At 55.0% G+C, this 26,713-nt stretch overlaps 2 protein-coding genes across 2 annotated transcripts; one reads left to right on the top strand and one right to left on the bottom strand.

The window, feature by feature from the left end:
* Positions 1-7,427: 7,427 nt before the first annotated feature.
* SNX33 (sorting nexin 33) lies at positions 7,428-17,938 on the bottom strand. The gene is made up of 2 exons (XM_029239631.1): positions 15,772-17,938; positions 7,428-9,743 (listed from the first exon to the last, which is right to left on the bottom strand). The coding sequence occupies exons 1-2, from the start codon at positions 17,240-17,242 to the stop codon at positions 9,490-9,492; spliced, it is 1,725 nt and encodes a 574-aa protein (XP_029095464.1). The 5' UTR covers positions 17,243-17,938; the 3' UTR covers positions 7,428-9,489.
* Positions 17,939-25,323: 7,385 nt separating this feature from the next.
* IMP3 (IMP U3 small nucleolar ribonucleoprotein 3) lies at positions 25,324-26,453 on the top strand. Its single transcript, XM_029236312.1, has one exon. The coding sequence runs from the start codon at positions 25,385-25,387 to the stop codon at positions 25,937-25,939; it is 555 nt and encodes a 184-aa protein (XP_029092145.1). The 5' UTR covers positions 25,324-25,384; the 3' UTR covers positions 25,940-26,453.
* Positions 26,454-26,713: the final 260 nt, after the last annotated feature.

Here is a 26,713-nt window from a genome sequence, read left to right as displayed (position 1 = left end):
AAAAAAACAGAGCAACTGACCAAGGCTTCTTCTCAAAGGGTCATTGCTACAGCAAAGCTCTTAGAACAGCACCAGGCACATAGTAAACACTCAGTAAACGTTGACCATTGTGACGAGTTGCTGTTATAAGAGCAGTTGTTACTGAACAGCCTAGCGTGGGTCTGGTATGTTGTAGGTGCTTCACAAATGTTCAAAGTTGGGGTTATTGTTATTTTTATAATCTATTACAGGCATCACGGTGCCTGGCGCATAGTAGGTGCTGAACAAATGTTCAGTCTTCCTGGAAGGCCAAATGCAAGCATCCCCCATGTGGAGAAGAGGGACATGGAGACACTCTGCTTTGCTGGCTTGGGCAGGGAGAGTGAGGTGTACAGCAAGGGGTCAAGTTCTGGGTAGGAGAAGCCAGCAGCCCCACTCTGACCTCCTCCCTTCACCCCCGCCCCACTGATTCAGAGGACCTCCCTGAGGCTGTAGGGGGCGACCATCTGGCTACCTTGGAAGAGCCTTGGCTCCAGGGACCCAAGAGGGAGGAGGCCCACTGGAACCTGCCTGCCCGGGGGGGGGGGAGGAGGGCAGGGTGGTGGGGTGAACTCAGGGGGGTCCAGAGCTCCAGGGCCTCCTGGAAGAGGAGCCTAGGCTGTGCCCTGAAGAACAGGGAGTGCTGAGGCTAAGGCAGAGCTTGTGGAGGGAGGAAGATGATGCAGAACCTGAGCGAGGAGGCGATGGACCCTGGGGCCCAGACTGAGGGACACTCCTGTGGAAGCTGGGTCTGAGTGGAAGCAGCCCCGGGGAGGAAACTGGTGCTAGGTTGGAAGCACTTCTTCCCACTGCCCACCTCCCAGGGTCAACCCTTTACAGTGCAGAACTGGGGTGGGGAATGGGGGGCTCTGAGCCCTGGACCAGAACTCGGCACCCAGTTGCCCCCAGTTTGAGTGGCCTCAGTTGCCCAACTACCCAGGAGTCACCCGAGGAGCCTTAGGAGTTGGCCAGGATGGGATACCACTACCCCTCATACATACCTACTCAACACCCCACCCACCTGATGCTAGCCCAACAGGGCAGGTTGCACTGCCAGGGAGGAAGGGGGCTGCCTGCTCTGCCGGCTGGAACAGCACAGCCTCCTGCTATGCTGTGTGTGGAGAACAGGGAGGGGCTCTCCAGGCCACCTTGGCCTGGAACCCAGCCCTCCAGAGCAGGGGTGGGGGGATCTGATGCGTATCCCCTGCCCACACTTTCACACCCCATGCCTTGTTGAGAAAGAGGGAAATACTCCCCAGAGCAAGTCACTGGGTCCTGGGCGGTGTGGTAGATGACTCCAAGGAATGCATTCAGCCACCAGCTGCCGTGGCAACACACACGCATGCACACACACACACATATTCAAGGGACTGCCACATGCGGCCACGCACACAGGCATGTGCAGATTCACTCCCTGACAGCAGCCGACCTGTGCAAACCAGAACCCACACACACACCCTCCCCAGAGACCTGAGACACAGCCGTGTAGACATCCCGGGTCACTGGCTATGAGCCAGGCACCGTGCTGGGCACTGGGAATAGAGCACCGGGCAAGACAGAGTAACACCAGCTCCCTGGTAGGCTGCCCTCTAACAAACAGATACATTTAAAATCTAACTTTTGCACTGAAGTATTTGCAGAGGAGGTTGTGTGATGCTAGAGTTTCCTGGAAGCAAGTGTTATGGGGGAGTAAGATACTGGCCCAGGATTGGTAAGTGTTGAAGCTGAGGTGTGGACACACAGGGATCCGTTATATTAGCTTCTCTATTTTTGTATATGTTTGAAACTCTCCAAAATAAAAAGTTAAATACATACACATATATAATTGGCAATTGATAGAAAGTAAAATGAAGAAAAATAAGGCAGGGTAAAGGGACAGAAGACAAGAACTAAGAAGTTAAGGAAGGCTTCTCCAAGGAGGTGACATTTTAAGAAAAGACTTGAATTAACTGAGGTTCAAACCACACAGACATCTGGGCGGAAGAACATTCCAGACAGAGGGGACCAACAAAGGCAAAGGTCCTGAGGTGCAACAAGCTTGGCATATGTAAGAAATAGCAGTAGGTCTGGAATTCTGTGACCTAAAGGAACAGGGTTCCAAAGTGAGATCAGAGGCCCTCGTGGGCTGAGGTAGGAGTTTGGAATCTGGCCTAAGAATGGCAGGGTGTCCTGGAGGTTGAAAGCACGGGACAGACATGATTTGATTTAGAATATGGTCTTAAAAGATCACTCTGGCTCCTGTTAGACCATCGGGGAACGGGAGAGAGCAGAAGAAAGCTTGGAGACTACTGCAGTAGTCCAGGCAGGCGTGGCGGTGTCTTGAGCCTCACAGTGAGATGGTGAGACAGGTCAGATGTGGGATCTCTTTTGAGGAGCTAACAGGGCTTTGCTCACAGCTGGCTATGGAGCGAGAGATAGAGAGGAGCTAAGCATGATTCCAAAGCAGGACCAGAGCTTCGAGGTCAGGGGTGTCGCCTTTTCCAGGCGGGGACACGGGGAAAATCATGTGCAGCCAGATGACTGCAAGCAAAGAGCGTCCCGGTGGGGACGTACACACGGGCACAGGAGCGCGTGCCGGCCGGCCCCCAGTGAACACACAGGAGGATGCACACACTCCGGGACACCAGGCACAGGCACAGACACATCGCCCCACCTCGGCCTGCCCCACCCTGCCCCACGTGGAAGCCCCAGGACCAGAGCCCACACCCTCTCCAGCTCAGCCTCGGCACTCGCAGGATCCCCAGTCCTAGCATTTCCCTCCCAGCTCTCACTCCCATCCCCCATATTGGCCCCTTGAGCAAGGAGGCTCCTGACTCACTCTCTTCCTTCCCCAGAAGCCTGCCTCTGACCCCAGCTCCCTGCCCTTGGCCTCATCTGTCCAGCCGCCTCCGCCTCCACCGCAGCCAGATCCTGCTCACACACCCCAGCCTGAGGCCCTACAGAAAATTAGCATCGAATATTTGCTCTGATGCTCTCTATGGGCCAAGCCCTCTGCCCTTCCACCTGCTGCCTTGAAGGCACGCAGCTACCTCCACCCAATGCCCACCAGCTACCCCCACTGCCCCACTCCCCTCAATGCCCGGCACTCCTGCAGTCGCTCTACAGCAGGACGGTTGCCCCCACCCTGCCCAGCCTGCCAGCCTTGGAAGGGTGGCCTGGTGCAGTGGGAACAGCACAGCTCTGTGTCCAGGCAGAATCAGAACTACCACTGAGCAGCTGCATGATCTCACACAGGTGACTCAGTGCCCCTGAGTCTCCGTGTGCTATAAAATATTGGCAGTAGCTCTCACCTTCCAGACCGTTGTGACCGGTGAGATAACTCATGGGAGGTACTTAGCCCAATGCCCAGCCCAGAGTAGCACACGGTCGCTGTTGCGCACTCAGGCCCAGCCCTGACATCCACCCACCGTGTGGCCTTAGAGGGCTCATCCAATCAGTTTTCTCACTCATTTAGTCGGGGAACAATATTCTTGGCCCTGCCTCTCTCAAGAGCTGCTCAGAGGCTGGTAATCCCAGCTACTCCTTACTGGGCACTTGCTATGTGCTCATATAACCCTCCTAACCGCCATCTGGAACTCCTGTTATAAATGGAGAAATGCAAGCACAGAGCAGATAAGAAACATCCCTAAAACAAGTAGGTGTAGAGAGGATTTGCACTCAGGCTCAGCCACTCGGGTCCTGCCTCTGAGGAGTGGAGGGAAAGGGGCTTTGCTGTCTGGGGGGCAGCAAAGGCTGTCTGCTGGAGCCTCATTCTACCCTCACTCAGAGCACTGCTTCCAAAATGGCAACAAAGGGAATAAGGTCAGCCTGGAAGAGGCTCCAAGTGCCTCCAGGCTCCAACCTCAGGCATCAGCCATTTGCCTCCCAACACGGGTGGCCCAGGCCTGCGTACCACTCACAGCGGCTCGGTTACTCTACACGTCCCTCACTGGGCCCCATTTCCTGGCCTGTAAAATGATGTTGATAATCTTTTGCATACAGAGTGGTTGTGCAATACTCGCCATCCAGTGTCCACCACAGTGTCACTTGCACTGGGGGAGGTAGAAGCCCCAGAGGCTGGAGATTCAGGGGGAGAGGAGACTTGGACCCCTTCCCGGGTAGAACCAGACCTCAGGAGACACAGGGTAAGCAGCCTCCCAGAGCGCCTTGTGCTTGAGCGTGTGGTGGAGGCTGTGGAATGATTGTGCCAGCCCCTTGAGGTTCCCTGAGGCCCACAGGGGCAATTGAGGGAATCCGGAGTGCCCCAAACTGAGAAAGGGCCAGACCCACAGAGGCTTAAGGGTGGGGATCAAAGGAGCAGGTGGTGGGAAGGCAGGAGGTAGGGGAAAATGACCAAAGGGTCCAATGCTAACCTAGGACCATGGTGGGCACCACAGGCCCAGTGCCAGGGTCCAGGAGCCCTGCGAGAACCCACAACAATGTTTGCAGCCAAGGGGTAAAAAAGTAGCAGAACACCAAAACGCAAAAGAAAGAAAAGACAAAATCAAAATGAAGAAAATTTAATTAAATATCTACAAGACATTGTCAAGTAATTAACAGAACCCAGCTCAAGTAGGTATATGTGAACGACCTTTAATGTGGAATGCCAGCAAATTTTCATGAGTGATAGGATGAGGAAACTCAGCTTCTAAAATTCAAAGTGCCAGGGGCCTGCGCAGGGTCTTCAAATGTGCCATCCCCAAAACTTACATGCCTCCCTGGGGAAAGGAGTGGTCCCCAAATTGATGTCAGATTACTCTTCTGTCAGGTGGGTTAATGAGAAAGCAAAAGAGAAAGTCAGGTCAGTTACAGAAAAGTGAAGTGATGTTCCTCGCACATGTTCATTTGTCATCGGAGACCCTGAGTCACTGCAGACTCTGTGCAATGCTGCCCTCAGCCTCTTCATCCCTGGGGGGCTGGCAGGACTCACCGGACCCTCAAAGCCCCTGCACATTTCAGCAGTTGGTTTGCCAGCCTCCCATTCTTTCACAACTCTGGAACGAAGATCTGCTACCCCTTCTTCCTCCAGACCTACGTGAGTTCATCAAGGTGACTTTAGGGAATGAAGCCAGAGAGCTGGGCTCAAGTCCAGCCCCACCTCGGCCCCACTGTGTGATCCTAGGCAGTTCCCATCCTCCATCTGGCCAAGCCTCAGTCTCTCTGTCTGTGAAATGGAATAATAATGCCTACCAGGGCTGCCATGCGGACCAAGGAGGCCACAGCTGTGTGAGACACTGCTTTTTAAACAGACTGGACTGTATCGGGGTTTGACTAACAAAACAAAACCAAAGGAACAAAAGCTTTGTTGAACTCGGGAGTGGGGTTTCACAATCAACCCTTCTGAGCTATGTCTGGGGGAGGTGAATTTTTATGTTTCCTCATGGTCTTTTTGCCAGGGCTTACCATCTCCTCTTGCCCCAAACAGCGGAAGGAGGTACCAGAGCCACAGTGGTGGGGAAGCAGGTTGGGGTGGGTTGGGGGTGGGTGAGGGAGCCAAGCTGGCTTGGCTCCCGGAGGACTGAGTCAGCGGGCAGGCAGGCAGGGCGGGCCCAGCCCTCGAAGGCTCGGGGAGGAGATGGTGCAGGAATGTCCCTCCCGCCCAGGCCTGGGCCCTGCTCTCTGATGCCGCAGCTCTGCTCCGGAGATGCGAGGCGCCCGGAGCTTTGCTGAGCAGGTTCAGCCGGGGGCCTTCAGAGGCAGTCTGGCCCTGGGGACTGACCCAGGGGTGGGCAAGGCCAGGCCAGAACCTGACGGGAATTGGGCTCTGACCCTAGAGCGCACCCCCGCCCCACTGGGTGATGCAGCCGAATGGCACCGGCCACTAGACCTCAAGTTTCCCGTCTCCGCAATGAGGAACCGAACTTGCTGGTGTCAGATGACGGATGACCGCGGCTGGCTCCCCCAGGAGGAGGCGCAGGTGGAGTCCAAGAGCACCTAATTTGTGACCCATTGGCCATGTGCATGTGTGACTTCATGGCCGTGTGTGTCGCTATGGGAGTGTATGACCGTGCACAGTACTATGGTATGGCTGTGAGCGACGACGTGGCTGACACTGACAACATGTATGTGGGCGTGGACGAGGCTGTGAATGTGTGACAGTCTGTGGCACTGTGGCTGGGAGTGCAGTTGTGCAAGCACATGACCATGCACATGTGTGTGAGTGTGGAGCCTGCTGTGACCTGTGTGCCGTGCGCAGGTTGTATGGCTCTGTCCGCTTTGGGTTGGGCAACTGCGTCTGTGACCAGGCCTGGCTCTGCTACAGCCGTGGCACAGCTGTGGCATGGTGGTTCATGGCACTCCTGTGTCCAGGAAGCAATAGGATGCAGAATCTGAGGGCCGCCTCCATCCCCAACCCCCATATGTGGCCACAAAGCAGACTCCTTTCCTGGGCTGGGCCAAGACTGGGGATCAGAGGTCCCCCACCCCCCAGCTCCAGGTCCTGGTAGTTGCCCAGGGCAGAAAGAGAAGCCTTGTTTTCCACCCGCCTCAGGGAGGAAACTGGAGGCAGCTGGGCTCAGCTCAGTCTGGAACATCTGCCTGGCATGAGACTGAGGCCAGCCCGCAGGCCCAGCCACCACCAGGATACCCCCACACACACACTGGTCCCCAGTCCCCTGCCGAAAGAGGCTCCGGCCAGCCCAGACAAATCTCAAATTCCCCCAGCACTCAAACCCACACAGAGATAGAAAGAAACCAGAGAGAAGGGCTGTGACATCCTCACTTCCCATCACATGTACGTCTGTCCCTGCCTAGAGCCCTCAGGGTGCCTGGAGGAGGCCTGGCCCATCCCCAGACTTCACGTTCTGATGCTTTTCCTAGGCACAAGCCCCTCCTGAGAAAAGCGTCAGACCAACCCCTCACCCGGAGGATGGAAGGCATGGGAGGTGGGCCCCGCTCAAGAAAGAGACACAAGAGGGCAATACTATTCCCAGGGCAAGAAGCGTGAACAGGGGATTTTCCAGGCACTGTGTGTTGAGAAGAGCGTTCCCACCGCCCCAGCGCTGACTGGGCCTGGGAAGGAGACCCCCACCGCCCTGCCCATGGTCAGAGCGCTCACTGCAGAAGGCCGCAGTGAGGTTGGAGCGGGGAGGAGGTTAAGGGTGGAGCAGGGAAGAGGTTAAGGGTGGGAAGGTCCTCGGATGTGTTGGAAAATGAACGAAGGAGGGCAGGGAGGAGAGAAAGGAAAATTCCACAGAAAGTCCCAAATCTGACCTAATTTTGACCCAGGGCCAGGGGCCCATTCCAAAAGTTCCTCTGAGGACTCTCTGCCCTGAACAGGGAGCCTCTGCTGCCCCTTCCCCACTGCACCTGCCACCCCTTACTCTACCTCACTGCCATGAGCTCCCCTGCCCCCAGCCCGGCCAAAGCCTCCCCTGATGTCCAGACCCCAGCAGCCCTCCCTCCACCAAGTCCCCATTGCCCCAAGAGAACCGCGGCCCCCCAGCCCTCCTCTTTCCCGTGTGCAAACAGATTCCTGTTCATCCTGCCTGGGACACCCCCAAGGGCACAGCTGGGGGGTCCACCTCAGTTTCCAACTGGGCAGCCACAGCAGGCCTGGGCAGCCTGGACTGGACGGCTTGGGGAAGGACACAGGTTCTGAGACCCACCCCCTCCCCTGGACTGGGGCTTTCCTGGGGGCAAGGCTGGGATATGCCCTCCCGGGGAAAGGAACCCCCTATCGATTAGACTGTCCCTTCCTCACGTGACCTTCAGTCCTAGATCACAGAGCAGCAAAGCCAAACCCCTGGCAAGACTCCACCCATTTGAGAGATGAGGACAGTGAGGTCTGGGAAGGGTATGCATCCAGCTGGGGTCCAGGGCCACCCAGAGGTCCCCAGCTAGCCCCTGCCTCCAGCACCGTCCTCCCCCCAACTTCTGAGGTTCTGGGGTAAATGTTGTGCCCATCACGACCTCAGAATCTGGTCCAATCGCTCCCAGGGACAATTAGGGCTGTATCCTTCCCCACTCCCTCATGCCCCGCTGGGATCCAAATAAGGAGTCATATTTTTGTTATCTTAACTGTAAAAGGTTTATCAAGAAAACAAGAAAGAAAGAAGATTGAAGCAGCAGCAGCCAGGAACAGCCATGACCTCCTAGGGGCGGCCAGCAGTGGCACCTGTCAGTTCCCCCAACCCACTGCTGGACGACGCGCTGGCCTGGGGGTGTGGGGGGAGCCCCCTCGAGGATGTAAACATGGGTAGGAGACAGCACAATCCCACCAGGACCTGAACCGGCATCACAGTGAGGTTGGCTGTGGGCAGGTGGGCCGAGGATCCCTGGGGTGGTGGGTAAGCTGGCCCCTGGGAGCCTGAGGCCCAAGCCTGCTTGGAGTTTGGGAGCTATTGCTGGTGAACTCAAATACCCAGTAACTTCTGGGTGTCCCCTCCAGAAAGGTGCCACCAGGGTCCTGGGATCCGAGGCTTGTCTTAGCACCTTGAGCCCGGGGCAAAGATGCTGCATGGTCCCCTAACCAAGGGGTGAGGGGGCTCAGCTGGTGAAGGGGAGTCAGGAGGGAGTTGGCCTGCAGCCCCTCCTGCGGGTGGGGGGGCGGAGGTGGGGCGGGGACAGGGGCATGGGAGTAAGGCAGATCCCTCCCCTCTGTTACACAAGGGGACACCACTGAGGGGTGCACCAAACTTGCTTGGGAGGGGCTTCCCTGGTGGTGCAGTGGTTGGGAGTCCGCCTGCCGATGCGGGGGGCGCGGGTTCGTGCCCCTGTCCGGGAGGATCCCGTGTGCCGCGGAGCGGCTAGGCCCGTGAGCCGTGGCCGCTGGGCCTGCGCGTCCGGGGACAGCGCTCCGTGGCGGGAGAGGCCACGGCAGTGAGGGGCACACATACCACAAAAACAAACAAACAAACAAAAAACTTGCTTGGGAAAGGTAAAGGAGAGAAGACGGGGTCTTTCCATGCCTCCACAGTCTTGCCCATGCTGTCCTTCTCCTCTGAATGCCCTCCCCACCTACTGTCCCCACTTACTGTCTGCCAGGTCCTTGTCATTCTTCAAGACACTACGCCATGGAGTCATTCCTAACTGGCAGAACGAGTGGTCCCTTCTGCGAGCTATTTACCATCAATCTTTCTGTACTGCCCCTGCCTGTTTCTGGGTCTGACCCCCACCTCAATTGGGGACTCCCCAAGAGCAGGCGTGTCGCAGCCCTGGATGCCCAGTGTCTGACCCGGGGCCGCAGCAGGCCTGCGCGTCTGCTGAATGAACGAGGGGATGGTGGCCAGGTGAGCGAGCGCTATAGGCTCTAGGGGAGGCTAAGACCCTGGCCTGACCTCAAGTGACTGACCAGCAGCCCAGGCCTTGACCTGGAGGGCTCCTGGCCCCATCCTCACCCCTGCTGTGCCCCTATCTCTAAGGGGTGGGGGACTTCCCCAGGGATATCCATGACTCCCGCAAAGCCCACCCCTGACCAGCCAGGCACTGCTGGTGTGGGAAGGTCTGGAGGGCAGCATGCATCGCAGCCACCAGGCCCCAGGGGACACGTGGTCAGAGGCTGTCATACATGTGCAGCGTCTTCTCCAGCTGCTGGCCTACCCGCTGGTAGAAGAGGATCTGCTGGCGCAGGTAGCTCTGCATCATGTGCTTGAAGTCGAGCTCGCGGCGCTGGTGGAAGTGGTTCATCTCAGCCTGCAGGGCGAAGCCCACCACGCGGCAGCGCCTGCGAATGCCATCTGCCTCGTCCTGCGCCATGCGGCCCTCGTCACTCATGCGCTGGCTCTCCTTCACCTTGGCGAAGGCACCTGGCACGGGCAGAGCAGAGGACAAGGACAAGTTAGGGCTCCGGTCTCCCCAGTTCACTCCCTAACCCCACAGTGAGACCCGGGTCCAGGCAGACAATACCCTCATCGGCTGAACTAAGGCCTCACTCTTGGACTCCACAGAGTCCAGACCCATGGTCCAGCCACCTGGGTGTCTCCACCAGGATGTCCACCAAACCCTCACCTTCAGCACATCCTAAACCAGATGCACCATCTTCCCTCCAAACCTGTGGCGACGCCAGCAGCCCACACCTGACCTGCCCTGCCAGCTGATTGACTTCTAGGACCAGGCCGTCCCCACCCACCACAGGCCTCGTCACCCCTCACGCTGGCTCCCCATTCACCTCCAACATCACCTCCTCCAGGAAGCCTTCCCTGCAGCCCCAGTATATCAGGTGCCTCCCAGTGCTCTCAGGTGCCCTGGGCTTCCCTCTGCCACAGCTCTTACCACCCTGTGGTTTCTCTGACCGCTTCCTTCTGGGCTGTGAGCTCAATGTCTCTAGCATCCAGAACAAAGCCTAGCCCACAGCAGATCCTGGTATGTGTCTGCTAAGCTGATTCAACCTCACTGGACTGCTACCATAGGCCCCTCATGGGTCTCCCCACCTCAGTCTCAGCCTCTGAGAGGTTCTCCATAGCACCTGAAGAGCAGCCAAGCTGGGTACCCACAGCTCCAAGCCTCCCCTGGCTTCCTTCTGCCTGCAGAGCTAGGTCCCCCATTCTCCTGGCCTGAGAGGCCCTCTGGGAGGTGACCCCTGCACCCGTTCCACGCTGACCCCACGTTCATCAAATTCAGCTTTCTTTCCTACCTTCCTATCTCTGCCCCCGGATCCCTATGCGTAATTCAAGGCTCTGATGGGGTGCCACTTCTCCACGGAGCATCCCCCAGGCAGACCGCCTCCCTATCTCAGCTCACCAGGGCTCTCCCCACCCCCATCACCCAGCCGATTCTAAAACAGAGCCTCAAAAGCCACCTGGAGTTTTCCTTTGTGTGTGTCTCCCCACATATAGGCCCTGCTCCCTCCTCACCCCAGCCCCCAGGGGACTAGAGGAGGCCATTATAATAACCAGGTGACAGATGGGGGGTCAGGGGATGAACCTGGGGAAGGGACCCAATTTGGAAGAATGTGAATTAATCAACAAGCACTTGGTGAAAGAATTTCAGTTCTGAATTAACAGCACTTGACGGATTCCGTGCTGAAGCCGGTGGGGGCAGTTGCTGAGGCGGTGAGGCAGTCTCCCTGCGCCTGGCAGGTACTCCTTGCAGGGCTGTAGGGAATCCACTGTGTGAAGGAGATTAAGGAGGTGGGAGGGGTCGGCACTCCCCGAGCGCTTCAAAAGCATCCACTGCACACAAGTAACACGCTCGTTTTTCATGTTTCCCACCTCTCCCTTAAGGAGGTCTCTCATAGACCTTTGAAACGTATTCCTTTTACTCCAAGTTGTTCAAATGCATCCAGGATGCATTTATGGAGCATCTACTACAGGCTGGAAATAACTCTGAATGCCTTTAGAAGGAGCGGTACCTATATTAGATGGCAAGTGTGTGGCTAATTGGCAAAGAGTGGCATTTCGAGCGGACAGACTCAAATTTGGAGCATTTCCAGGGCTGCTCACACAGCACCTAAAAGAACTCTGCAGTCCCCAGCTCCCAGCCCACTCAGTCCTTTTGCCACCTTCTTTGAACCACTTCTCGCCTCCTGTTCCATACTGACTGCCCAGGTCTGGGCAGCAGGAGAGGAATCACCCCAAGGCCCAAGATGAGGACCCCTTGAGAGGTTTCGGAGCTGGAGTGGCCCTAGAGACTAGCTGTCCAACACCCACAGCCACCCCTCACTCTCCACCCCCACACTGTGCAGAGGAAACTCAGGACCTGGCAGGAGGGCACTTGCCGAGGGGCTCACAGCCTCTTTCCTGCTCCAAGAGTGGGGGATGCCTGGCCCAGAGGCATCCCTGCACAGCTGGGGTAGACACCACTTCTACTGCAAGGAGCCTAGGCCAGATCCCCCAGGCGTATGTGTGGGGCATCCAGACAATGGACTTAGGAATTTGAGAAGGTCCCAAGGGGTAAAAAGAACCATAAGAAGCAAAGTAGGAAAGAGCAGGACAAAGAAACTAGAGTCAGGCTTCAGCAAAGGGCACCTACTAGCCTGGATTCCACCTTCCTGAGAAAGTCTGGCTGCGCTGGGAGTGGACTTGCATTTAAGAAAGGTTTTCTTGCCCATGGCCTTAGAGGAAGGAAACTGAGGCCCAGATAATAGGAATGAATCTATTGCAATTGCTAGGTATCTGCAGACAGGCAGGGAGCCAGAGATGGGGGGCAAAGGCTGTGGGGGAAGGGGGAGGCCCCACCCTGCTCCCTGTCACCCCTCCACCCTGTGACTCCGATGTGGGACTGGGACCAGCTAACACTAATGCACCCCAGAGACAGACTGGGACTCAGGGCTCAGGCCTGTCTCCCGTCACCTGACACATTCCACCTAGGACTCAACCTGAGAGCTGAGGGCCCAGGGGCACCTCCTAACCTGGCAGTTGTCCTGTAGGCTGGGTCCCAGGAACAGGGAAAGGAGGGTTGGAGCTTCACAGCCCCAGGGTCCCAGACATATCCCCTAAACTGCCACCTTAATCTATCTTGTCCCTACCTCTTGGAGGTAGTTACCACCCACCCTAGGTTGAGGGCAGGAGGTCTGAGTCCTAGTCCCACTGTGTCACCTCCAACAAGGGCTACAGGTCTCCCCACTGTCAAATGGGACATGTTGGACTAGATGTGATGCTGCTGACAATTGCTCACAGCGGAATAGCACTTTAGAGTTTCCACATCAGTAAAATGGGATGGCACCTGACAGAGTAAGAGCTCCCCTCGCAACTATGTGCAAACTGCTTTTCAGTCCCAGCCAAGACCCAGCTGGTGGTGGCTCCTGGTGATACAATTCTTTGTTCTTCAGAGCCTAGGAGGGGAGGTAGAGGGAGAGCTAGATGATGGCCCAGAGCATAGAGGCTGGACCCACCTATTCCCCCAGGCAAGAACTTGGTCCTGCAAAAGGGCCACTTTGCCTTGGCCAACCTGAGAGCTCCATGGCCCCTCCACGCATGCTCTGTGGTCCAGGGCCTGCCTCCAGCCTGCCAAGGATGCCAGCTCAGTTGGTGCTAGAACACCCAACCCCCTCCCTGCTCCCTCCCCTTCTGGCTTGTCTACCCCAGGCACCCATCCCTTAGGGAGCTCCCTCCCCTATCTGTCTGGCACAGTAGAAACAGCCTGGCTGTGGAGTCAGAGACACCTGGGCTCCGGTTCCTGCTCTGATTATCATTCCTCCTCACTGCCGCTCACCTGAAAACGGAGGGAACCACACCAGTCTCCGTGGCTTGTGATGAGTCTCAGGACCGAGCCCTGCCCTGGCTGGCTCTCAGGCAGGGGCCCTGGACAGTCACTGTTGCCCCTTGTTGTCCCAGCGTAACTATTACTAAGGCTCTCTTTCACCCCCAAGATTGCCCTGGTTTGGATGGTAAATTACATGGTTGCCCTTCTCTTAGGAGACCCCTAAACTGAGCTCCAGGGGCTGGGCCAGTGGGCAGACAGGCTGGCACCTCAGTGCCAACCAGGTTCCATGGCCCATTTTCCTAAGTTTTCTTAGGTGAGGAAACTCTTTCAGGGTCACCTCAGAGGCAACATTTGTCCAAATCCTGGTCTCCTGACCTCTCCTAGGCCTCCCATCTCCTTCCTTCCAAGGCCTGTCCCACATGCTTGCCATCTTTCAGATGTATGAACAGGCTGGACAGAATCCTGGGGACCCAGGGCCCAATTTTCCTGCTCCTTCCTCTGTGAAAGGGCTCCATCCACAGGGCCAACATGGGATCCCCCCTCCCCCCATCAGGCTGTGGTTCCCCCAATTATGTCTCAGCCAGATTCCAAGGCCCCCTCCCTAACTTGCCCCACCACGGGCCTAGGAGTGGCAGTGCAGAGCCCAGAAGGGGGAAGAGTAAGCCCAAAAGAACTTGGCTTAATGCGGAGGGGTCCTCCAGGTCCGGGAAGGTGGGGCAGCCTCTGCCTGAGGTTGAACACATCACCCCAGGCCCCTCACCTTAGAAACACCTCCAGTGGAAACTCAGAAGTGGCCTCTCTCAGCCCTGTCTCCCTGCCCCAGGGTCAGAAAGGCCAGTGTGGCTTTACTCCCTCCTGCTTCAGTGGGAGCCTGGGAGTATGAGTATGGGGTTGTCTTCCTGCCCCCTGCTCTGCCCTGGGTGAGGGTCCCCAGACACTGCATGGGGGCAGCTGTTTAATCACTATGTCCCTGCTTCCCCCCATCCTGCTGCCCACACAGGAACATGCCATCCAAGGAGCTGGTTGAACCAGCTTTCCCAGGCCGTAGCACAGCAGTGAGCGTGGCTCCACTTCCGCACAGGGTGACACCTGCCCCAGTGGGCCCCAGCTACCAGCCCTGCCCAATCCCTGCCCAGAGCTCAGGGCCAGATCTAAGGCTTCACTCTGTCCTCGACCAGACCCTCCCCAGGAGTCTCTCCCCTACCCACCCCTTTGAAGGCCTAAGAGCTCACTGTGTCCGCCTTGCCTTCCCTTGTCTTACAGATCGGGAAACTAACTCCCCTGAGAGGGGAAAGCACTTCCCAGGGACACATAGCAAACTGGGGGCAGAGCCAAGACCAGAACGCAGGCCTCATGTCTCCTGAAGCCGAAAGAAGGGAAGGAGGAAGAGAGGAATGTGGAGAAGAGAAAAAAACGGCAGAGAGGAGGAGGAAGAGAAAGTGAGGGGAGAAAGGAGGCTGGGAGCTGGAGAAGTTCTAGAAGTTAACCTCCTGGTAAAGGAGAACAAGGCGGGTTTACTCCAGACTCTCCTGGGGACCAGGTAGTGTGGTGCTGTTTGCTGTCCCCCAGGCAGTCCAGAGGCCTGCCTCCTGGCCTCACCCAGAGGAAAACTCCCCACCAAGCCAGGCCCGACCTCAGGGCCTAGGGGCCTGGGAGCCAGCCCCACGCCCTGCAGACGTTCTTCCTTAGTTACCAAGCAGCCCTGGGGAGGACCACACCTCTCTCCTGCCCTGCCTGTAGTCCCCAAGACTCAGCCACCTGCCGGGTCAGCTCCTGACTCACTGCTCAGGCAAGAAGAGAAGCCAGGCTGGGGAAGGGGGAATTGGATGGACCATGGGGGTAGTGCCCTGGACCCCCGCTTCCTCCCCCAGCCCAGCCCGGGTGCCCCTAGGTGACCCGGCTATGAGTCACTTCCCTGGAAGTTCCTTGACAGCCCCACAGTAACAAGGACCCATCCTGTCCCTCCCGTAGGGAGGGGGCCGTGAGAACTGAACACATGGCTGGGCTTGGGAGGTGGCCGAGATGGATGCGTCCTTGGGGAGGTGCAGGAGGAAGGGTCCGTCCCAGCTGGGCCATGGACTCCTTGTGCAACCACCATTCTGTGGACGCAGCTTCTTCATCTGCAAAATAGGGGCAGCCGCCCTCCAGAACACAGATAGGGAGGGAGCTCACAGATAGCATATGCAGCGGTGAGAACGGGCTCTGCAGCTGCAAAGGCAGGGAGGCAAGCTTGTGACAAGTGGGAAGACAGGCTACACTCTGTGCTCTTGTTATCTGGGTCTGTGTCCATGACCCCTTGCGGGCTCCTCAAGGGCAAGTCCTGGGCCCCAGTCAGCTCCGTGTTCCCAGACCCCAGCCTGATATCTTGAAGGGCTCAAAGCATGATGGGTAAATGAGTAAATGAGACAGAAACAGAGAAAACGAATGAATGAATGAACGAACGAACAGACAACAAGAAGGTAAGCAGTGAACTCCATGAGGACAGGGATCAGACCTGCCCATCATAATATCCCTTAACCTAGAATAGCACCTGCCACCTGGTAGGTGCTCGACACACTTGTTGAACATATGAATGAGACAGAGACAGAAAGACTAGCTGCACCGTTCTGCGCGGTCTAGGCCATCCTCATACCCCCAGTGCCCAGCAGAACGCAGATGCTGTAAGGATCTCCAGCCCACACTGGCTCTTACCTTTCTGCAGGTGGATGATGTCGGGGAAGTTGGAGAGCAGGCCCTGGTAGAGAGACAGCGTGTCAAGCATCTGGAAGAGGTCGTTCTTGGGCTGCTCGGCAAACATCTCACCCACGGCTTCATAGGTACGGCCCGTGTGAGAAATGGCGCTGTTGAGCGCTTCGGAGCTGAAGGGGGGGTCCATCTGGAAGGCATGACTGATGGCCTGGAAGGCATTGCCCAGCTTCTGGAATTCCTTGCGGAAGCCCCCCACATGCTTGCGCACCAGCTCCGATGCTACGGTGCTGAGCTGCAGGACGCTGTCGTCCATCTTCTTGCTGAAGGCTTTGAAGGTGTCCACACGGTCCTCCACATCCTGCAGGTCCTGGTGCTCTGTGGGGATCTGGAAGGTAAGCAGGAAGCTGGCGCCCACCATCTCGTCCTTCTCGGCCCGGCGTTTGCCCATCTTCCACTGCTTGTCATCCAGGCAGCTAAGGAAATGTTGGAAGCCCTCGTACTGGGACAGCACGGGGTGGCTAGTCATGTGGTCCATCCAGAGGATGAGCCGCCGCTTCCGCTTCTCAATGAAGTCCTCCTCGAAGCGGCCTGTGGCCTGCTTCTCTGGCAGGTGGGGCACCGAGATGACAGTGAACTTGTGCAGCAGGCGGTTGTAGAGCCAGTCGAAGTGTTTGTAGCGCCTGTAGACAGGTGAGCCAGCGTGTGTGGGTGTGAGCTTGTAGGAGATGTAGCTTTTGATGCCCTTGAATTTGGTCTGTTTGGTGGGGTCCTCCACGGAGCAGGCAAATGGGTGGGGGTTGGCCTTCCACTGGGGGCCACGAGGGCCCATTTCAATGGAGTATGTCTCAGCGATCTTGGCCATCATGGGCACATCACCCAGGATGAAGGCCTCCACGCCAGAGCGCACAAAGCACGAGAAGCGGTTGAGGTTGCGCCCCACCACGCTGCCTCGCTTGGCAGATGCCAGGCTGTCCTGCCGCTCCAGGGGTGGCTTGGGCCGGAAGGCCATGTGTTGGCTGGGGTAGGCACCAGGGTAGGAGAGGTTGAGTGGGGGGTGCCCGTTGGTGCCCAGCCCACCAGCCCGTGGTTCCTCCACCACTGTGCATCCATCATCCCAGTCATCCCAGTCATCATCATCATCCTCCTCGAAACTACCCTGGTTTGAGAGGAAGCCACTGCCCCCACCACTCCAGGAAGGGTCTGCCACGCTGGAGCCGTCATATAAGCTCACCTGAGTGCCCAGAGAGCCTGCAGGACTGCTGGAGTAGTCGGCATGGTTGGAGCTGGTGCCAGAACGGATGATCTCCACGTAAGAGGCAGGGAAGAGCCCTGTCTCACCGCGGCTGTTCTGGCCCTGCAGCCATCCATCCAGCGAGGTCTCGCTGAAAACAACTAGGTCCTCATCCTGCTGGATGCTGATTTCCTCCTTGTTCTCGCTGCGGAAGTCATAGAGGGCTCGGCCTTTTAGTGCCATGTCTGGGCCAGTGGTAGAGAAAGATGAGGACAGAGTCCTGCCCAGAACTGGGGACACTTGCTAGGGTGTCCAAGAATGCACTAGCAACTCAAGGTCTGCCACAGCCCTCAGTCTCTCAGCCCCTACGGCAGGGTCTCAGCACCCACAGATGGTGTCGGGCCTCCCTCTCTTCAAAGCAATGTCCACGGCCCAGAAACAGGTCTCCCTGCACACGCCTGTGAGCAGGGAGAGCTCATGTCCATGGTCTTCCTCCCTTCCTTCCTCAGCCCCTAAAAGGGAGAGTCTCTCCTCCTCCCACTCCCAGAAGAAAAGTCAAGTGACTCGGAGAAGTCAGCTCTGAGAGGGCAAGAATTTGACACTCTCCACTGGAACAATGTTCTAAAATAGAAGAGAATCACTCAGAAACCACTGTCCCAGAAACCCCAGCAGCTCTGGCTCCCAGCTCCTTCTGGCTCCACAGGCCTTGGGAGGCTCTCACATTCCTCTGTAGATCTGCTCCTTCCTCCTTCCTCCTCCTCTTCCTGGGCCACTGGGTTTTCAAAAATCCAGAAAATCCAAGAGGGGCAAGGAGAAAAGCAGCAGCCTCCTGAATCGAATCCAAGGGTGGATGTGTCCGGCTTCACAACGAGCCAGGCCGGGAAAACAAGGACTGAGGCTTACACAACAGGCCGCCAACGCTTCGACCCCGGCGGTCCGGCCCGGCCCGGCCCCCAGCCCCCAGCCGGCTGGGGCGCCCTCTCCCCGCCCCCAAGTGACCGGCCCCCGCCCCGGGGAAAGGAGGGGACGCGACGAGGCGCTCGGGCGACTTCTGGCCACTAGCTGAGTGGCCTCTTTTGTTTGCCTAATTCCTCAGCAGTTTCTGAGCCTGAAGCTGACCCAGATCTGAGTCCAAGGACCCCCGGCCAAAGGTAACCCCGCGGTAACCGGTCCCCGTACGCGGGACGTGGACCCCCACCCTTCGCGTGCACGCACACACTCAACAGGAGTTTGGAGAGTGAGCTCTGGAGAGCAGATGGCCCGGCCGACTGTCCGTCCTCCGCTCTGCCCCGCGGGGTCCCGCCGGTGGGCGGCGGGCTGCGCCCCCAGCCCGCCTTCCTCTCCAGCGTTCGCAGCCCCTCTGCGCCGCCAGTGAGAAGCCAGCTCCAAAACAACAACAAAAAAGGCGATTCCGGGAGGTGGCGTCCCGAGGAAGGAGGGAATAGCCGACGGGGGGGAGGTGAGGCGGGGGGGAGGTGAGGGGTGGGGAGAGGGAGGGAGAACGACAAGCAGGCTGGGGAATTGGGCGAACTCCACAGCACTTCCGTGCGTCCTGGCTGGCCGCGGACTGCCCGGCTCCGCCCTCCCACGGGCCTGGGGCTCAGGAGCCGGGGCTCCCGCCTACTCCTCGCTTTTCCTTCTGGCAGTCACCCTCACTCACTTGCGCTGAGATCTGGATGCGAGAGAGAAAGGAGACGGTCGGGGAATAGGGCCAGCCTGTCCGCCCTGGCTGGGAGACACCTCTCACCCCGAGGGGCTTAAGCGCCGAGCGACGGAGCTCTGCGGCCGCCGCCTCGCCTCCTCGCCTCCTCGCCTCCTCGCCTCCTGGGCTCCGTCACCCTCCTGCCTTTTCCGCGACGCAAGTGAGGCAAACTCCTAAAGTTTGTGAAGTGCGGTGCTTACAAGAAGGGCGCCAGAGCCGGGACCCCGGAGAGAGGGTGGAGGAAGGGCGTGGAGACCCGCAGACGCCCCCCTCTCGTTCCCCTGCCCCCCTCTCGTTCCCCTGCCCCCCACCCCAGCTCTGGGGAGGGAACGGGGCCGTGGCGCTGCCCGGGGATTGCTCTCTGGAGGGGGCCCCAGAGCCAGCGGCGCCCTCATGGAAGAAGACTGAGAAGGTTTGGATAGTTTAGATACGGGCTGCTGCGGGTCCTAGTACCCTAGCCAGACAAGGCCAGGAGCAACCCTGTCTTGGGCGACTTCCTTCGGGGCGGGGGAAGACAAGACTCTATATCTGTAGCGACGGTAACAAGACCCGGCAGGATCGGGTTCCGTGTCGCTTCGTGCGGCGGCCGGCGGAGACTGGATGTCCTGTCTTTGCCGGCAGCACCCAGGAGAGAGGAGTGGTCGGGGTAGGGTTCCGGGAAGAGGTAAAGGGGACTTGACCCTGGGCATTGATTCTGCCAGGCACTGTGCTGGGCACTGGAGATTACAGTACAACAAGGCAGACGGAGAGTTTGACACCCTCTTGTCAAATGACAAGTCCACCCTCTTGTTCTTCATTCTTTCATTCTGCCTCTCATTCATCCAACCTTCCACTCAAGGAAACATTAACTGAGTATTCTGTACCAGTCCCCTTGGTTTACAAAGACGAATAAGGCATTGTCCTTACCTACCAGAAGCTCAGATGTGTCAGGACAAGTAAAGAGATGTTCCCTGCCCGGTGAGACCAGTGCCATGAAATGTGAATGGGAGGGCACCTATTCCAGCCTGGGTTGAGCAAGGATCAAGGAAGGCTTTCTGGAGGAGGAGGTACCTAAGGTGAAGCAAAGGCTTTGGGCCCTACTCCCCTTCCTGGCTAAGCCCTGGAGCCTTGTCTACCGCTCTAACTAGAACTTCCTTCCCCCTCATTCTCATTCCTCCCACTTGTTGCAGATTAACTGGCACAAGGTAGCGCTATAAAGGTGGGCACCTTAGGCTGTTTTGAGGGGTGTAATTTGCATGCCTCTGGCTCCAAAAACCAATTTCACTGGTGCAGTGAGTAGATCCAATTCCCTAGGCAGAGCTGGCATTTGGCCGGGATACAGGCTTATGTCCAAACCCCAGAAGCCCAGGTATTAACTTACACAGAGAAATTCAACTGTCAGGCAGACCCAAATATTTGTATCAATAGATCAAGGCAGTTTGGGCTGCTTCTTAGGAAGCCCAGTTACCAGAAGTTTAGCGCAGGGAACCTGGAAACCCCAAGAGGGGAAGAAAGGATGGTATAAGTCTCTCAGCCAAGAAGCCTTGAGATCTTGTCCCCCGCCATAGGGGCAGTCTTGATTCTAAGGACTCAGTTCAGCCTAGTATCTTCAGGACCAGAGCCTGAATATGTTTCCCCAGCTGCTTTGGGGGCACCCCTTTTCTTTGATCTTCTGTTCGCAGAGCCTCTCTCCAAGCTGGGTTTAAGAGTAGCAGCTACTTCCTTAGTGCTTGCTGAGTGCTAGACTCCTGTAAACATTTTACCTTTATTAGCTCACTTAGTACAATTGATGGGATCTCTGCTCACCCAGCTAGGGGCCTAGTGTAGCCCCACCCCACTGAGGGGCCCCCAGCCACCACCCTGGTGGTCTTTAGTTGGTTCCCAAATACTTCAGTCACATATTTATGCACATTTACACCTTGGATTTACTCTCATATCTGTTCAGGGGTGGAGGGAGGGTGGTTTCTATCTCACAGTGGCCACCTTATTTCCAGGTTCTTGGGGGAAACTCATTCTGCAGCTTCACAGAGATTTCCAGAACCTATATCTTCTATTTCCAACCCTCTTCAAATCTCTGGGTAACAGGGCCCGCAGTTACTAATCTCAGGCAACTGCACTAACTTTTGTGGTTCCCTACACCCTGCCCATGCCTTTGGAAAAAGTCCCTTTATTAAATTCTCCTCACATTACTCTAATTGGAGTGTGTTCTCTCTTTCCTGATGGGACCCTGATTTGGACACAGGAAACAGCATCCATCCCCCATCCAGATAGCTAACTTTCCTCCTTTAGGAAAGGAATCAGCAAGGGAGAGCTGTGGCCAGTGGTTTCCAGGCTAACTCCGCTGGTGGCAGCGTGGTGAACACACTGGACTATTACTATAGTGATGCAGACAAGAGATGATGAGGGCCTGAGGTAGGGCAGGGGTAATGGGCTGGGGAGAAGTAAATTTGAGATTCTATGGGGGTAGAACAGACTGGAATGACAACCAACAAGATGTAGGTATTGAGGGAAAAGTCAACCCACATCTTTAGAACATAGATTCTCAACTCCACTTTCCCCACCAGCTATTTCCCCATTTATGTGCTCACCTTTGCAGCAAATTCCTCAAAATAGCCATCTCTACTAGCTGCCTGCAACATCTTTCCTCCCTTTCTCTTCTTAAACCCCTCTAGCCATTCTTTCACCCTCACACTCCACTGAAACTATGCTTATCAAAGTCATCAGTGACCTATTGGCTATTCTCAGCCCTCCTCTTAGCCTCTCAGTAGCATTTGACCAGGTTGCTCACTACTTCCCCCTGGATACACTGTCTTCACTTGCACTGGGGAGACCATACTCTCCCGGTTTCCCTTCTACTACACTGGTTCATCCGCTTCTCTCCAATAATTCTTTTCTTTTTTTAAGATTTATTTATTGGATGCTTTTGGGGTCTTCGCAGACCAGGGCTCGAACCCCTGTCCCCTGCATTGGCAGGAGGATTCTTAACCACTGCGCCACCAGGGCAGCCCCTCTCCAATAATTCTTAACACTAGAGTGGGCTATTAGTTAAGTGGTCCTCTTGTCTTTTTCTCTCTATATTCACTTCTTTGACGATCTCACCCAGGCTTATGGCATCCAACACCATCTTTCTACCAATAATACCCCAAATTTTAAATCACCAGCCCAGGCCTTTCTCTAAAATACCAGACTCAGGGAATTCCCTGGTGGCCCAGTGGTTAGGACTCTGCACTTCCATTGCAGGGGGCACGGGTTCAGTCGGGGAACTAAGATCCTGCATGCCGCAAGGTTTGGCAAAAAATAAAATACCAGACTCACATATCTTTCTCCTTGACATCTCCCTTTGAATGTCTAATAGACATCTCCAACCGAACATGTCCAAAATTGAATTTCTAATCTTGCCCCCCAAATCTGACCTATTTGGCAGCCTTCCCCATCTCAGGTGATGAGTACTTTCTTCCACTTGCTTAGGTCCAAAACTGGAGCCATCCTTTGACCCTCTCCTTATTCTGGGACTCCTCTCTCATTGGCATCTCACAACTGCTTTCCTGGTCCCAGCTACCACCTCTCTTGCGTGCACCACCACAACAGCTTCCTAATGGCCTCTATGTTTCCAGCCCTGCCTCCTAAGAATATGTCTATTCTCAACACAGCAGTCAGAGCGATCCTTTTCAAACATGTTAGATGTCAATTCTCGGCTCAAGACCCTTCAGTGTCCTCATCTCACTTAACCTAAAAACCAAAGTCCTTAAAAGAGCCTATGGAGCCTCTGTTATCTGAGCCCCCTTTCCTCACCCCCTAGAGCACTCTGCTCCAACCAAGATGACTTCGTTATTCTTCTTCTGATATGCCAGGCACACTCCTGTCTTAAGGCATTTGCACTCACTGTTTCCTCTTCCTGAAATGTTCTTCCCCTAGATATCCACATGGCTAACCCCCTATGAAATATCACCTTCTCAGTAAGACCTACCCTGACATGCCCTGCTTAAAATTACAGCCCGTCCTCATCCCAAGCTCTCCTATATCCTGCTCAGTTTTGTTTCATGACACTTATCACCTGCTAACATATATAGTTTACTTATTTATTATGTTTATTGTCTGGGGAGAAGGAAGTTAACCAAGAGTCCTCCTGCAGACACATTGAGCAAGGGCTGAAGATAGAAGGGAGTGAGGCTGGGGGAGTATGAAGGGTGGGGATAAAGTGCAAACTGGGAAAAGGTATTTGCACCATAGATAACTGATTAAGGACTAATATCCAGAACATACAAAGTACACCTTCAAATCAATTAGAAAAAAGCAAACAGTCTGTATTAGTTTCCTATTGCAGCTGTAACAAATTACCACAAACTTAGTGGCTTAAAACAACACAAATTTATTATCTTACAGTATTGGAGACCAGGAATCCAAACTGGATCTCACTCGGCTCAAATCAAGGTGTCAGCAAGGGCTGTGTTCCTTCTGGAGGCTCTAAGTAAAATTCCATTTCCTTGCCTTTTCCAGCTTCTAGAGGTTGCCCACACTCCTTTGCTCATGGCCCCCATTCATCTTCAAAGCCAGCAATCACACCTCAGACTTCTGTATGTATCACCACATCTCCCTGACTCTTCTGCCTCCCTTTTTCACTTATAAGGACACTTGTGATTACATGAGACTCACCCAGTTAATCCAGGACAATGTCATGGTCTCAAGATCCTTAATTTAATCACATCTGCAAAATCCCTTTTTTCATGTAAGGTAACATTCACAGGTTCTGGGTGAACATCTTTGGGGGGCCATTATTCTACTTACCCCATAATCCAATAGAAAAATACACAAAAGACACAAAGAGGCATTCTATAGAGGAGGAAACACATATGAAACCTTTATTCATCAGGAAATGCAAATTAAAATCACAGTTAAATACCATCACACACTCATCAGATTGGCAAATATTTTAAAAATCTAACAACCAAGTGTTGTCAAGAATGAGGAGCAAAGGGAACTCCCATGCACTGTCAAAGGAATATAAACTGGTACAGCCCCCTTGGAAAACAATTTGGCAATATCTAGTAAAGCTCAACATGCACTTCACATGTTCATGCATACTTTACATGCATACTTTACAACTGAGCAATTCAACTTCAAGATGTATACTATTCAACAGAAGCTACTACATATGTGCAACAGGAAACCTACAAGAATTTTAATAGTAGCACTGCTAAAAATATTCCCTCCAAAAAAATCCAACAGGAGATGGATTAATAAATTAGATAGAACCAAACAATGGAATATAATGCAACAGTTAAAAAAAAAAACTGCAGCTACAGATAAAAAACTCCACACGATGTGATGTCTTCTAAGCAACACTTCTCAAATGTCAGTGTGCATGCAAATTACCTGGGGGTCTGGTTAAAGGCAGATTCTGATTCTGTAGGCCAGAAATGGGGCCTGAAATTCTGCATTTCCAACAGCTCTCTGCTGATCCATGGACTACACTTTGAGTAAGAAGGTTCTCAGTATTTAGGGATGCATTTACAATGATAAAACTATTTTCCTTTTTAAATTTTTTTAAATTAAAAAATTTTTTCTTTTTAAACAAATGGTAAAAATAAACACTAAATTCAGGAGAGTAGATACCTTTACCTCTCACTGGGGGAGTGGCTGGAATATGTAGATGAAGTGGTCCTGGTGATGCTTTCTTAAACTGGCTCTTGGGTCCACAAGTATTCATTATACTTTGTATCTTACATATAGTATATTCCATATATCAAATATATTTTAAAAAAACAATGAGAAGCATACAAAAATAAAACAAAATGATAGGCGAAGAAGCTAGGTGGCGTCAAAGTCTTGGGCAAATAAAGAAGTTAGTCCTGTAGCGCTACACTAAGCTAAAACAGATATAACTAGCAGAAAAAGTGTTAAGTTAACTAAATACTCGGCACCAGAAATGCACCCTGTCAAGCTAATTCGTTTGAGCCCGGATTAAAGGGTCAGCACTTGTACTATCCAAGCTTTTCAAACTTACTGGGTTTTATGAATCACCTGGCATTCTTGTTAACAATACAGATTTCCAGGTGACTCCGGTGTAGATCCCGATTCTGTGGGTGTAGGAAGCAGCCTGGGAATCGGTATTTCATAGGTTCGGTGGCGCCTAGCCCCACTTGGCAGGGAGAAACCGTTCCGCCCGCCTGCTAATGGACCTGGCGCTAGTGGGCGGTGGGCATACCCGATCAGCCCCGGCCGGCTCGGGGAAGCCCGCCGCGAGGTGGGAGGACCCCCCCCGCCCGCCACGGTCAGCACAGTAAATTCAACCAAACTAGCGCGACAGTCACCCCCCTTTCCCGGAACTGGCCTCTTAAGCCAGTTTCAGAGAGGCACTGAATGGCAGAAATCTAAATGAGAGGAAATAATTACGGCACTAGGTGATTAATTCTAGACGACTTAAAACCGCGCAGACTCGTCTTTGGGGCCGCCCCCTCTCGTCCCAGGTGTCTACCAGCGCTCTTTCCCCGCCTCCCTCAGAGAACGCGAAGAAGAGAAGAATCGCGAGATACGGACGCGGGGCGTGGCCCCACCCTGACCAGTGGAAACAGAGGGCGTAGCACTGAGCCTTTCTTTTATTGGCCCAGGGTCCCCAGGCCCGGTCTAGCAGTGCTGAGGCGGAAGTCGCGCGGGCGCTAGAAAGCGCGCTGAGCCACGGGTCCTGCAGCATCCAAGCCGCCGTCATGGTGCGGAAGCTTAAGTTCCACGAGCAGAAGCTGCTGAAGCAGGTGGACTTCCTGAACTGGGAGGTCACCGATCACAACTTGCACGAGCTGCGCGTGTTGCGGCGTTATCGGCTGCAACGGCGCGAGGACTACACGCGCTACAACCAGCTGAGCCGTGCTGTGCGCGAGCTGGCGCGGCGCCTGCGGGACCTGCCGGAGCGCGACCCGTTTCGCGTGCGCTCCTCGGCCGCGCTGCTGGACAAACTGTATGCTCTCGGCCTAATCCCCACGCGCGGGTCTCTGGAGCTCTGCGATTTCGTCACGGCCTCGTCCTTCTGCCGCCGCCGCCTGCCCACCGTGCTCCTTAAGCTGCGCATGGCGCAGCACCTCCAGGCCGCCGTGGCATTCGTGGAGCAGGGTCACGTGCGCGTGGGCCCCGACGTGGTCACCGACCCCGCCTTCCTTGTCACGCGCAGCATGGAGGACTTCGTCACCTGGGTTGACTCGTCCAAGATCAAGCGGCACGTGCTGGAGTACAATGAGGAGCGTGATGACTTCGATCTGGAAGCCTAGCGGTCGCCAGGACTGCATTTTATTGATGGGGAAGCTGAGACCTGATGCTTGAGATTCTGTGAAGGCGCCCTCACCAAGAGTGTGTCAGCCAAGAACTTGGCTCCTCAGCTACAGGCCCTCACAGAGCCAAAGGGTACGCCCTTTTTCCACAAAATTTTCTTAGCCTTTGGACAATTGGTAATTAAATGACTGCCTTAAGAGACAATGGGAAGCGGTTTTGCGCTGCCCTGGGGAATTGTTACATTCTTGTACCCGAAACATTGTAGTGTGAAAGCAATGATTTTTGGCGGGGGGGGGCTACCCCGCCCCCAGCTTTCCTTTCATTTCTTTGTAGCAGGACAGTTTAGTTTAATTTGTACTTAACCCGAATTCTTGCGCTTGTTCGTGATTAAGCTGTGTACAGATGTTGGAGAGTTTGGTCTCAAGTTTTCATAAAGTGAATGAGATTTTAGTGTTCAGAGTCCTTTCTCTTGTTTAAAAGAATGCTCTCCTAATGCCAACAAATAGCTTAACTGCTCTTTAAGTGCAAATTTCTGTCTGGGTTTCTCACCTAGGGTCACATCTATAAGTCTCCCTGGCTCAGGAATCCAGAGAAGACTAGAGACAGCAGCGATCTGCCTGTGGGTGAAGACTGCAGCAGAGCCTGCGTGTGGAGGTTGCAGAATGTTGTACAGGGCTGGGCAAATTTGTCAGTTTACCAATCCCTTTCTCGGAATGAGTGTTTTGGCAGAGCTCTTCCCCACAGGACTTCCTGTTGATATTCCAGCCCCGGGA

Source organism: Monodon monoceros, unplaced genomic scaffold (assembly GCF_005190385.1).
Source record: "Monodon monoceros isolate NGI ecotype Baffin Bay Population unplaced genomic scaffold, NGI_Narwhal_1 Super_Scaffold_21, whole genome shotgun sequence".
Lineage (NCBI taxonomy): Eukaryota > Metazoa > Chordata > Mammalia > Artiodactyla > Monodontidae > Monodon > Monodon monoceros.
The sequence above is the reverse complement of the archived record's forward strand: the minus strand, read 5'-3'. Positions and strand labels throughout refer to the sequence as shown.